The sequence below is a fragment of the Chrysochloris asiatica genome, unplaced genomic scaffold (assembly GCF_000296735.1).
Source record: "Chrysochloris asiatica unplaced genomic scaffold, ChrAsi1.0 scaffold00007, whole genome shotgun sequence".
NCBI lineage: Eukaryota > Metazoa > Chordata > Mammalia > Afrosoricida > Chrysochloridae > Chrysochloris > Chrysochloris asiatica.
Window position 1 is genome coordinate 28,361,913 of NW_006408525.1, and position 11,971 is coordinate 28,373,883.

The 11,971-nt window shown below is 53.9% G+C and overlaps 3 protein-coding genes across 5 annotated transcripts; 2 read left to right on the plus strand and 1 right to left on the minus strand.

Moving 5' to 3' along the window:
- The first annotated feature begins 334 nt into the window (after window positions 1-334).
- On the plus strand, window positions 335-3,838 carry COASY (CoA synthase). The gene is given in 11 exon segments (XM_006833703.1): window positions 335-368; window positions 371-401; window positions 537-1,246; window positions 1,875-2,089; window positions 2,342-2,473; window positions 2,584-2,773; window positions 2,858-2,922; window positions 3,087-3,171; window positions 3,332-3,429; window positions 3,524-3,670; window positions 3,776-3,838. Coding segments are annotated over 11 exon segments (1,770 nt in total).
- Window positions 3,839-4,794: 956 nt separating this feature from the next.
- On the plus strand, window positions 4,795-8,311 carry MLX (MLX, MAX dimerization protein). 3 transcript variants are annotated; one of them, XM_006832675.1, is made up of 8 exons: window positions 4,795-4,877; window positions 5,225-5,261; window positions 5,689-5,778; window positions 6,025-6,131; window positions 6,385-6,484; window positions 6,639-6,738; window positions 7,069-7,270; window positions 7,984-8,040. In XM_006832675.1, exons 1-8 carry the CDS (start codon window positions 4,836-4,838, stop codon window positions 8,038-8,040), a joined length of 735 nt encoding a protein of 244 aa, XP_006832738.1. In that variant the 5' UTR covers window positions 4,795-4,835. The 3 variants fall into 3 exon arrangements, with proteins under 3 accessions (XP_006832738.1, XP_006832739.1, XP_006832737.1); XM_006832674.1 differs by having other exon boundaries at window positions 4,836-5,027; XM_006832676.1 differs by lacking the exon at window positions 5,689-5,778 and having other exon boundaries at window positions 4,819-4,877; window positions 7,984-8,311.
- An 856-nt stretch (window positions 8,312-9,167) lies between these two features.
- Window positions 9,168-11,260, minus strand: PSMC3IP (PSMC3 interacting protein). Its single transcript, XM_006832677.1, has 8 exons — window positions 11,163-11,260; window positions 10,973-11,073; window positions 10,714-10,803; window positions 10,175-10,286; window positions 9,656-9,801; window positions 9,509-9,562; window positions 9,317-9,376; window positions 9,168-9,232 (listed from the first exon to the last, which is right to left on the minus strand). Exons 1-8 carry the CDS (start codon window positions 11,194-11,196, stop codon window positions 9,176-9,178), a joined length of 654 nt encoding a protein of 217 aa, XP_006832740.1. The 5' UTR covers window positions 11,197-11,260; the 3' UTR covers window positions 9,168-9,175.
- Window positions 11,261-11,971: the final 711 nt, after the last annotated feature.

Below are 11,971 nucleotides of genomic sequence, written 5' to 3' on the forward strand. Positions count from 1 at the left end.
AATCTCGCTTTGGCCCAAAAGAGTAATATGAGCTTTCTCAGACACCGTAGCTCGGAGTCATGTCTCCTGAGCTAGCGGTTCCGGGTCGCAGGTCGGCTATCCTCCTCGGCCCTACAGCCCGAGCCGAGCCTGGAGGCATCAGTGAGTAGGGGCCGAGTCTGAATACCCCCTGTACCTCTTCCCCGTAACCCCCGGTTCCTTGAAGATCGTTGTGCAGCTTAGCAAGAGGCCCCAGGACTCCCAGATCCCTAAGCCTGTGACTCAGGGCTCCTGCCCAGTTTCCTACTCCCAGCATTTCGATTCGGTTCAGTGAATTCACCGCCCTGCCCAAGAGATGAGGAAACCGAGACTCAGACGACAGCCCCGGGGGCTATCTGCCAAGCTCCCTCTCCGTCTCCCAGGTTCCTCTCGATCAGCACTGACACCCTGCCCCTGACCCAGGTCCCCTCCCCCGGAGTCCAAGGCCCGTGCTTCACCCTCGGCGTCGGCCGCATTCCCCTCAATCACCCTCGTCTCATCTCCCTAACTATCCGCAGGCCGGGCAGCATGGCCGCGTTCCGGTCAGGCCTCTTAGTGCTGACGACGCCTCTGGCCTCCTTGACCCCTCGCCTGGCGCCCATCCTAACCTCGGCGGCCCGGCTGGTGAACCACACGCTCTATGTCCATCTGCAGCCTGGCCTGAGCCTGGAAGGCCCCGCTCAGCCCGAGTCCAGCCCTGTGCAGGCCACGTTTGAGGTCCTTGATGTCATCACTCACCTCTACGCAGGTGCCGATGTCCACAGGCACTTGGACATCCGGGTCCTGCTGACCAATATCCGAGCCAAAAGCGCCTTTCTCCCTCCTCAGTTCAGCTCAGTCCAGAACCTGGCCCACCCACCCGAAGTAGTGCTGACTGACTTCCAGACCCTGGATGGCAGCCAGTACAACCCGGTCAAGCAACAGCTAGAGCGCTATGCCACCAGCTGTTACAGTTGTTGCCCACAACTGTCTTCCGTGCTGCTATATCCCGAGTATGGTTCTAAGCAGCCACCCCTGGAGCCCCAGGATGTCCCCTCATCCTCTACCGTCAAGCCAGCCTCCCCTGTTGCCAGGTCTCCGAAACAGCCAGTGCGTGGTTATCACCGTGGGGCTGTGGGTGGCACGTTTGACCGGCTACACAATGCCCACAAGGTGCTCCTCAGCGTCTCCTGCATCCTGGCCCAGGAGCGGCTTGTGGTGGGAGTGGCAGACAGAGACCTGCTGAAGAGTGAGTGACAGGGACCCTGGATTAGAACCTGGAAAACCCCAAGTCTTTGCGCCCTCTCCGTATGTCAGGATTGAGGAAGGGTGAGAACATCCACTAGTTCACACCTGTCCCAAACGTGCAGTAGTACCTGGCACTCGGTTGGTGCTAGGGAAATTGTGTCAAATGAATAGATCCAGCTGTCTTAATGTGTGGGCCAGTTACCACTGAATCATGATTCCCCCAGTGTGGAGCCAGGGAATCTTCAACAAGCTCTCCAGATGATGAGCCTTCAAATTTGGCACCTTCGTTGTAGGGAGTCATGCCAGAGGCACTAAGAGGACCTGGAAGATGGTGTTAGATCTTGTGATGCTCCATCTGGCTCATGCCCACTTGCACTGCTATTTCTCTGGAGTGCTTAGCTGGTGGCTTGTTCTCTGGGTACAGGCTGACCCGTCCAGCAACTACTGTGCTCACCTGCTTCCTCCCGGCCCCCCACCCACAGGCCACTTCCCAACTTGGCTCACTCTGCCCACCGCTCCCTCTAGAGATACAGTTACCAAGGAATACCCTTTTCCAAATCGCCCAAACTGTCACATATTCTTTCTCCCCAGTAAAAAAGGTCTCACCATTTTTCCGGCTCCTTCCCCAGGCAAGTTGCTCCCTGAGCTGCTCCAACCCTATGCAGTACGTGTGGAACATCTGAGTGAGTTCCTGGTGGACATCAAGCCCTCCTTGACTTTTGATCTCATCCCCTTGCTGGACCCCTATGGGCCCGCTGGCTCTGACCCCTCTCTGGAGTTCCTGGTGGTCAGCGAGGAGACCTATCGTGGGGGGATGGCTGTCAACCGCTTCCGCCTTGAGAATGTAACCCCTGAGGGAGACTGGCAGAGGGAGTGGGTGGGAGTGGGGAAGGCTACTGTGGGAGGCTGTTGGAAGTACTGTGGCCCCAGAGAAGGGAAGAGAATGTTCCAGGTGGTGGGAAGGAACTGGGTCCCAGAATGCCTTCTGAATTGAAGCAGGAGCATGGGATTTAGGGGAAGAAAGGGCAGGTTGGGGGTCAGGATTTGCCCTTCTCAGCCCTCTCTACTTCCCCCGACTTCTCCCCATTTACCTCAGAACCTGGAGGAGCTTGCCTTGTACCAGATCCAGCTGCTGAAGGATCCAAGTCACAAGGAAAATGAAGAGGATAAAGTCAGTTCCTCCAGTTTCCGCCACCGAATGCTGGGAAATCTGCTTCGATCACCACATGTAGGTCCCCAACCCACTTAGGTGGGCTGGACATATTGGATGATGGAGCCCAGGGGTTTTCCCCAAGCATGAGCTTAGTAACTGGGGTTCCCTCTCTCATCTACCCCCAGAAGAGTCCAGAGCTTCCCCAAAATCTCTACGTGATTGGGTTGACGGGCATTAGTGGTTCTGGGAAGAGCTCAATAGCTCGTCGGCTGAAGGGACTGGGGGCCTACGTCATCGACAGTGACCACCTAGGCCATCGGGCCTATGCCCCAGGCGGCCCTGCCTACCAGCCTGTAGTAGAAGCCTTTGGACCAGGTAATGGCAGGGGAAGGCTGGAGGTGACCTGAAGTGAGGAGATCACCTGGCCTCCTTGCTCAGGTCTCTAATGTTGTCATCCAGATATTCTTCATAAAGATGGCATCATCAACAGGAAGATTCTAGGCAGCCGGGTGTTTGGGAACAAGGTAAACACCTATCCAGGGGCTAAGGGCTGGGATCCAGTTGACCTCTCTGGTCTGGCCCCGAATAATACTGATTCTTATTCATTTGCTCCCGTTACCACCCCCTCTGGGAGCTCCAGCGCTGAGGGAAGGTAACATCTACCTGTACTCTCTCTGCCCCTTTCCAGAAGCAGCTGAAGATACTCACAGACATTATGTGGCCAGTTATTGCAAAGCTAGCCCAAGAAGAGATGGCTCAGGCTGTGACAGAGGGTGTGTAAGAAGGATGAGCAGCCAAGGAGGACACTTAAGCAGATTCTGGGAGCTTCCCTGGCTCTCACTAGACACGTTTCCCTGGGACCATTTCCTGGGCACTTTAACTGGGGGCCAGTATAACAGGGTGTTGCTGGCAGTGACTAGGGTCTTCCCACAGGAAAGCATGTGTGCGTGATTGATGCAGCCATGCTGCTTGAAGCCGGCTGGCAGAACATGGTGCATGAGGTGTGGACCGTTGTCATCCCTGAGACTGAGGTATCTGCAGCTCAGTCCCCACCACACCCCCATTGCATACTGCAGCCTGCTGAGCTCAGCATCCTTCCTGACCAAATGCCTCACCTGTGCCCAGGCTGTGCGGCGCATCGTGGAGCGCGATGGCCTGAGTGAAGCTGCGGCACAAAGCCGGCTGCAGAGTCAGATGAGTGGGCAGCAGCTTGTGGACCAGAGCCATGTGGTGTTGAGCACATTGTGGGAGCCGCAGGTCACTCAGCACCAGGTTGGTGCCCAAGGAAAGGCTAGGTTGTGGAGAGGTAGTGTTTAGGGGGTTGCCTGCCCAACCATGCCCTCTTTTTCTTCTTCCACCATTCTGACATGCCCAAAGGTGGAGAAAGCCTGGGGCCTCCTGCAGAAGCGCCTCCCCAGAATGCCGTCAGGCACTCAGTGATTGACCATGAGTTCTCTGTGGAGTTGGACTGGTCCCAGGAACTGACAAGAGACCCAGGGGTGAGAGGAGTGGGAGCCTCGAGGCTTATGGGCTCGGACCCAGGGGGCTCTAAAATGAATGGCCTGCCCAGCCTGCTGTGTCTACATGGCCCGCACTGAGGATGTGGTTCATGAATGAGCAGACCCCAGTGGTGTCCCACTCCACCTCTCGCCCAGGAGTGTCTGTGATAGTCACTGTGACTGGGGCCAAGGCAAACAGTGACACCTGTAACAGAATTAAAGCTGAGTGTTGCCTGGTGAATGTATTGTGTCTGCTTCCTGCTGCGGTGCGCCTCTGGGTTTCTCTCGGTGCCATAAATGTGGGTCTCAGGCACGAACCAGTGAGTGCAGTAGTTCAGAACATGGCCTTTGGAGTTAGTCAAATGGAGGTCAGCCCTGGCCTACCATTGGCTGCATAAGACAGTTTCACAGACAGGCATCCTCCCGGACGGGGTGTTGGGAAATCTCTTACTTAAGACAAGCCACCTGAGTCTCTGCACTCACAAGAGCTTGCAGCCTGCGGAGTCAAAAAAGTCTCGGGAGGCTCCGCCCAGTCCCACCCCCCAAGGGCCGAAGCCAACCGGACGGCCTGGGAGGCCACACCCACGGGGTCAGCTAGACCCAGGCAGCGCGCATGCGCGTAGCTGCCGCACTCTGGAGGTGACCCTACTTCACAGAATGTGCTTCAAATCGCCATTCCAGAGTGTCTAGTCCCGGAGAGGTGGCGGACGGACAAGGAAGACAGCCCTAGTTTTGCCCTTTAGTCCTAACTCTCTGGGCTGTATTTTAAAATCCTTGGAATGCACATGCGCGATACTTACCACCACCACCACTACCACCACACCCTCTGTCCGCCTCTTCACCGAGGGTTGGTGGGTTTGGGTCACATGGGCACACCTCCCTCTTCCTCAGCGGAGGGTGCTCACCCGCTGATTTGTTTCCGGTTTGGTGGGTCCAAGATGACGGAGCCGGTTGCCTCTCCCGAAGACCCCTGGGTCAAGGCAAGCCCCTTAGGCATGCATGCCAGCGAAACGAGGGCGGGTCGGGCTTGTGCACGTAGAGTTCGGAAGACCCCCTCTTCCCCAAGTCTCCCCCCCACTCCGGGCCCCAAGACTGCGGAGAAGACAGTTTTGATTCCGCACGCACCTAGAGTTAACGCTGGGGAAACAATGAGGCGAGCTAGAGTGGGGTCCTGGGGACGAAGGGGTGGGGTGCAGTGGGGACCACTCGGGGGTCCTTCCTGTCTGCTCGCCCCAGGTGTGTGTGGACGCTTGTGCACACATTGAACTGGGGCGCCTTCCCCCAGGGACGGGGGTCTGACGAGCTTCTTCCTTGCTCGGTGCCTCAGGTGGAGTATGCCTACAGCGACAACAGCCTGGACCCTGGTGAGTGCCCCCAACCGCTCTCAGCTTCAGCCCTATAGTTCGGTGACCTTGCCAGCCACAGTTGAGCACAGTGCTCTCTTGAGACAGCGAGGGAGGAGCTGGAGGACAGGGACAGGAAGCAATCAAGAGTGACACCCAGTTAGTTCCCTCTGCTCTGGGGCAGGGAAGTGATGGAAACAGTGACAGCTGGTCACTCTCTTGTCCTTCTGTCCAGATGCCCCGTTGAGAGCCAGGAGGAGTCAGTACAGGCCAGTGGAGCAGTAGAAACTTCAGGAGCAGCGCCACTGAGCCTTGTCTGGCAGACTTTGGGGTTGAAGGGGAGTGAGGTCAGCGTTTAAGGATCAGGAAGCACTGTGTCCACAGGTGTCTGAGGGCCTGGGAACGTTCCCCACCCGACCCCTTAGTGATTGAGGCCTCTCTTTTTCAGGACTTTTTGTAGAAAGCGCCCGCAAGGGGAGTGTAGTGTCCAGAGCTAATAGCATCGGTTCCACCAGTGCCTCTTCAGTCCCTAACACAGGTAGGCAGCACCGTCTCCCCCTGGGGCACTAAGCTATGTCATCATTTTAACACTTTTCTGAACACACACTTGGTGGTACTGGAGCCCTAGTGGCAGACACAGGTTCCCACCATCTCACCTCATCTAGGCTATTAGGTCCTTCTGCCCTTCTGCCATCTCCTATCCTTTCCAGCTAAGTAAAGGTGGGGTAGCTAGGCCCTCCTGAGCCCCAGGATGACCTCTCCCTGCCCCTACCTCTGAGCACAGATGATGAAGACAGTGACTACCACCAGCAGTCTTACAAGGAGTCCTACAAGGACCGGCGGCGGCGAGCTCACACTCAAGCTGAGCAGAAGAGGAGAGATGCCATCAAGGTGAGTTGGGAGACCTGCACTGTGACCTGGGCAGGAGGGCCCTCCAGACTTCAGTGGCTTTTTGCCCCAGCCCTGTCAGAGAATCCCAGGCCCACTTGAGGTCAGCTGGTCTAGTCTTTGGACTTAAACACGTCTCTCTTTTCAACCTCTTCTCCCCACTCCATTGAGCTTGTGAGCATGGAACTTGACATAACGGAAGCTAGTTTAAGTTCTGAGGGTTAAGGAATCTCTGTTTTCCCTACTGTCTCCACAGAGAGGCTATGATGACCTTCAGACCATTGTCCCTACCTGCCAGCAGCAGGACTTCTCCATTGGCTCTCAGAAGCTCAGCAAAGCCATTGTTCTCCAAAAGAGTACGGCCATGGAGAGAACATTGGATGGGGCGGGGACCCACAGGGGTTGGCCTTGGTGTGGTGGTTGTAATGGGATGGCTGGGGGACAGTGGAGACAAAGCCTGCCATGTCCCCCTGACTGAGATTCTGTGTCCACCCCTTCTTCCCACTCCAGCCATTGACTACATCCAGTTTCTGCACAAGGAAAAGAAGAAGCAGGAAGAGGAGGTGTCCACACTCCGCAAGGATGTCACGGCCTTAAAGATCATGAAAGTGTAAGCCAGCTGCTGAACCAGAGCTTCTGAGGGGACTTTGAGTCAGACTTCAAGTACAGCTAGCCCTTACTCCTGGAGATAGCCCCGTCAGTTAGAGGCAGGTCTTGTCAGTCCCCAGCAGCCCCTCAGGAAATGCCTGCTGAGTCTATGAAGGGAAGGTTAGCCAAAGAGAGTCAACATTTCTGACCCAGAAACAATACCTAGCTGATGCTGAACACATTTCAAAAGCTTTGGGGAGCCCCTTTCTGGGGAGGTCCATGGACAACCCATCCTCTTCTCTGGACTGGTACATCTGCTGCAGCACCTCATCAATGACCTGCTCGTTTTCAGGAACTATGAACAGATTGTGAAGGCACATCAGGACAACCCCCATGAGGGGGAGGACCAGGTCTCTGACCAGGTCAAGTTCAACTTATTTCAAGGCATCATGGACTCCCTGTTCCAGTCCTTCAATGCCTCCATCTCTGTGGCCAGCTTCCAAGAGCTGTCAGCCTGTGTCTTCAGCTGGATTGAGGAGCACTGTAAGCCTCAGGTATGGGGCAACATGGTTGAGGGGGGTAAGTGTCATCCTGGGGCTGTCTTCCTACCTTTAGGCAAAGTGGCCCAAGCCATCACTTATTCAGCTTTTGGATTTCTAAAGGGCATTTGTGCAGTTGTATTTGGCAAGAATGATCTGAGCACACACTTAACACAATGCAAGGCCCAGCTCGCACTCAGCCAGTTAGCCCCCTTCATTGTTTGGTAACCATTCCTCAGCAGCCCAGTGTGTAAGTTCAGTCACCTGCAGGCTCCTGGGCCCCAACCCCAGACCCACTAAAATAGTCTCCCTAGTGGCTTGTTATTGTGACTGTCATTATTTGTCATGGAAAAGCATGCTAATGGTATTAGGACCCTAGTTGCTATTTTCTGAGACTTGAACTTACAGCTGAGATACTTGCTTTCTCCATTTCCCAACATTTTCATTGTGAAACATTTTAAACATACAATATTGAGAGAATTGTACAGCACTTACATATCCACCACCTACATTCTACTATTAACATGTTACTGCATTGGCTTTATTACATATGTCGCTATCTCTCCCTGATTTGAGGGTATTTCAGAGTAACCTGTAGACATCAGTATACTTTCCAGGGCTCCTTTTAATGCATTCAGAAGACACCATCTGGCTGAGGTGGGTAATGCCCAAGATGACTCTCTGTCCTCTGTCTGATGGTCTCTGTCCTCTTCTGCCATCCCTCCCAGACCCTACGAGAGATTGTGATTGGCGTTCTGCACCAACTGAAAAACCAGCTTTACTGACCAGCTCATGGAAACCTTCTAAACAGCCTACAAGATGCCCTTGAATCTCCTTCTACTTGCCCAAGGAGCTGGTGGGCCTGACATAGGATTGTGACCCTCACACCAGTCAGCTGGTTTCTACTTGGTGTTTGGTTCTCAACTGCCACTCTGCCCTCAGTGGTTTGGGGTTTTCGTGTTGGTAAAGTTTCTGATTAATTTATTATACTGACTAAAACTCAAATTTACCCAGTGTCTCCCCCCCCCCCCCCCACCCCCACCTCATGGAAGTCCTCAGGAAATCCAAAGAGCCCCAGGTCTCAGTCCTTTTTCCAAGCCTCAGATTTTAGCTCATGAGTTACGTATATGTAGAAATTGCTGTTTGCCTGTTTGGGCCTCAAAGGCAGCCTCTTACTTAGGCTAGGGATGCTAGGTCAGTCCAAAGCGACCCGGGATTTCCTGGCCAGCTTGGGAAAGGGCTTTCAGGCTCCTACTCTTTCCTCATATGCCATTCCCTCCTTCCCCTGCTCTGGGCTGTAGGGGGAAGCAGGTATGACCCAGCACTATGTGTTGTAAAATGTTTATTTTTCTCAACAGCAATACAATTTTGCTAAAATTAGGACTTTGGAAAATTAGCTGGATCTCAAACCCACTCCTAACCTCTCTTGTGAATTCAGTCTGGGTCTCTACTTTCTCTCAGTGCTGCCTGTGTTTCCCCCAGGACTTAGGGGTGGGCTGACAGAAGTATAAAATAAAGGCCTCTGGGTATGTATGAGCCTGGGACAGCCCTGGGCTCCTCACATGCTGATGTATAATAGCCTCTCTATATCCTCATCCCCATGCCCAGTTCCTCAGGCTGATATCTGGGAAATTTAACTATCCAGGGGAAATGAAATATTTTTATAACAAACTACATTACAAATAAATATTGCCAAATGCATTCCTTTAGCATTGCTGCACGTGTAAATTAAGCTCAGGAGATTGCAAGTGGACAAAGACATGAACCTGACCGCCATTCAGGACACAGCCCTCTTTCCCTCCACACTTTATGCCCCTCTTCTGACTGCCACTCAGGAGAAACACAGCAGGAACAGCAACAACAAAGCCAACAGTCCAGGACCTCTGCTTTGTCAGTCCCCAGCAACTGTAGGGGGCCTTCTCAGGGGTCTGGGAGCTTGACATTATAATCTTCATCTGTCTCTATCCCAACTTCCTCCTGTGGGAAGGGAGACAAGTGAATGAGATCTCCCCAGACCAAGACCCAAAAGGAGCAGGGTGGAGGGGACAGAGGTTCACTTACGAAAAACTGCTTCTTGCTCTTGGGGTATCCTTCCAGAATCGCATCACACAGTTCCGTTGCCTGACAAGAAACAAAACCATCCTCCTCAGACAAGACAATGCTGGGAACGGCCTGACGGAGCGTGGTAGCATTGTCTCCGGTGATGGCTGTTTTCTAAAAGCTCTTCTAGGCTTGGGGCTCTAACACACTTACCATTCGCTTCCGCTTCCTCCACTCTTTATAGTACTTCTGCTTCTCTCTGTACACCTACACAGAAGACACAGGTTCTGCTAGCCCCCTGAGCCCCACCCATGGGGGTCAACCTGTCTTCACCCCCAGATCTGCACCAGCCCTGCACACCTGCTCTTTCTCCTCTGGAGTCACATGGTTGGTGGCCGCTTTAATGTTCTTCAGTCTCTCCGTATAGCCAGCGCATTCCTTCTGTAACTCGAGGATCTCTCTCTGCATCTCCGGTGTGGTCAGGGCACTACTCAGCTCTTTCAGTTCTGAAACCACATCTCCATGGAATCATGGCTCCCCCTGAGGAAAGGATTCTAGTTTTCCCAGAAGGTGTTCCCTGATGTAGAAGACCAGGCTTCTGCCTGGCTGGAAGCTACAAGCTGGAAATGCCTGGGTAAGCAAGGCTTACAGAATTGCCTGTGAGGTTGAGCAGACTTAGCATTTAGTCAGTTAAAGAGGGAGAAACTGGGAACAAGACCCAGAAATAAAGAACACTTCATTCAAAAGCCATTCGTTTTCATGTAATACCTAAGACAGCCCAGCTAAAGAGTCTGAGCTACAGCAACAAGACCCGTAGTCAACAAAGCACCCCGTCAGTAAAAGCAGCTCTGGGCACCCTCCAGGGCTCCCCAATCCTACCAGCCTCCAGGTGGCGGCAGTTCTGCTGCTGACTCTGCACCTTAGCAGTGAGGGTGGCAAGCTTGGCATCCAGGCCTTGGAGATCAGCATCACTCACCGTGTCAAACTGGTCCTGCCAGAGATGAGGAAATTTTAATGGGGCGCTGATTTGAGGTGCGAAAATGGGACCACACATCCGGGTCAGAAAGACTGCAATGTGCCTGGCTGTTGATACTAAGTGCCCTTGAGTGGCTTTCCACACTGTGTGTAAGGTTTCTGAGGCTGGCGGATTTGACCTACGGCCATTGTGGTTAGCAGCTAAGTGCTTATCCTATAGAGCTCCAATGTGTCTGGTACATCCCCAACCCCCCAAACAGCTCAATGAGCTGCAAGAATAAAGGAACATTCTCCTAAATTACAGGCTAAAACAATGGGGCTGTAAACAGGTGAAGAGGCATACGCTTCATGGGTGCCAAAATGCTCCCAAGAAGAGGTGATAACTAATTGATTCACCCAATGTTGGGCTCTCACACGAGATGAACTGTGCAGGTTTCCCTCACCTGATCTGCAAAATATATCTTCTGCTTGCCATACATTTTCTCTTTGATCTTGCCTTGTTGGGCCAGCTGTTCCAGCGCCTTCACCACCGCCTGGCAGAGGGGAGGGGGCAGGACAATCAGAAGTGCCTTTGAGTTCGGGTGGGGGACTTCAGCAAATTATGAGAACGCGCCAGACAAGCCGGGAAGTCCAGCTGGAGTCAGGACTCCAGACTGACTCGAGGGGTACCACAGAGCGGGAACCCTGGAAGGTGGGCCTCACCGCTTTGCCAAGTCCGTGCTCCCGCTGCAGGTTTCCGAACACGTCCTGGGCGCTGTAGGGGCGGTTCTGCTCCTGCAGGTATCTCAGTAGGAGTCCAGGGGCTACGGAGGAGGAGGCGGGAGAGAGTCACTAGACAGGACCACCTCACCGCTCCTCTCCCGAGCTGTCTCCGTGCCCTCAGCCCCATTACCTCCCGCCGCCGCGTCCACTCGGCCTTTGCTCATGGTCTTTTCCGCCGCCAAACTCCGAAAACCGGACGTTGTTGTCGCTCGGGGCAACGGCCTCTTCCGGTGATTGGCTGAACCCAACGCCTTCCGACGAACGGGAAGGCCTTTCCAGGACACCGTAGAGACGGGCCGTTTTAGTCTGAAAATTGGGCGCCTGGGCCGGACCGCCAGGCCCCAACGGAGGAACTGGGGCGTCAGGCCTTCGAGCCTCTCCCTTCTCCCCCGTGATCAGGAAGGCTGTAGTAAAGAACGCCTGAACGTGTCGGGACCCATTTCTAGCCTCGGATAGCACTCGGTGTTCTTGAGCTAGGCCCAGTGTTTGAACGGAAAGAACCTTTAGCCATCAACTCCTGCACTGGGCAATTAGTGATGAGCCCTGATCCACGAGCCAAAGCTCGTTCGCCGGTCACTTTCATTATTTGTAAAATAGGAACGAGAGCATTCTACCCTCGCGTGCCAGTTCCCCAGCTTCACACACAGGGGGCGCTCAACACACGTCGTGCTTTGAGAACGGAAACGTTCGGTTGGAGGGGGCTACTCCTAAACCGCTGATTGTGCAGCAGCTTCCTATTGGTCCAGTCAAGCTCTTGGTAACACCTGACAGGTGCTTTCCACAACTGCCCACAGTGGCCCAAAGGACAGAGCCTGAAATAAGTATTTCTAGTTTCTGAGGTCAGCCGAAGGCCAAAGAGCAGCTGTCCGTGCAGCTCAATCCAGTGGTAGTACTTTTTAAAGCCTTGTTGTGTGCCATCAAGTTGATTCCGACTCATAG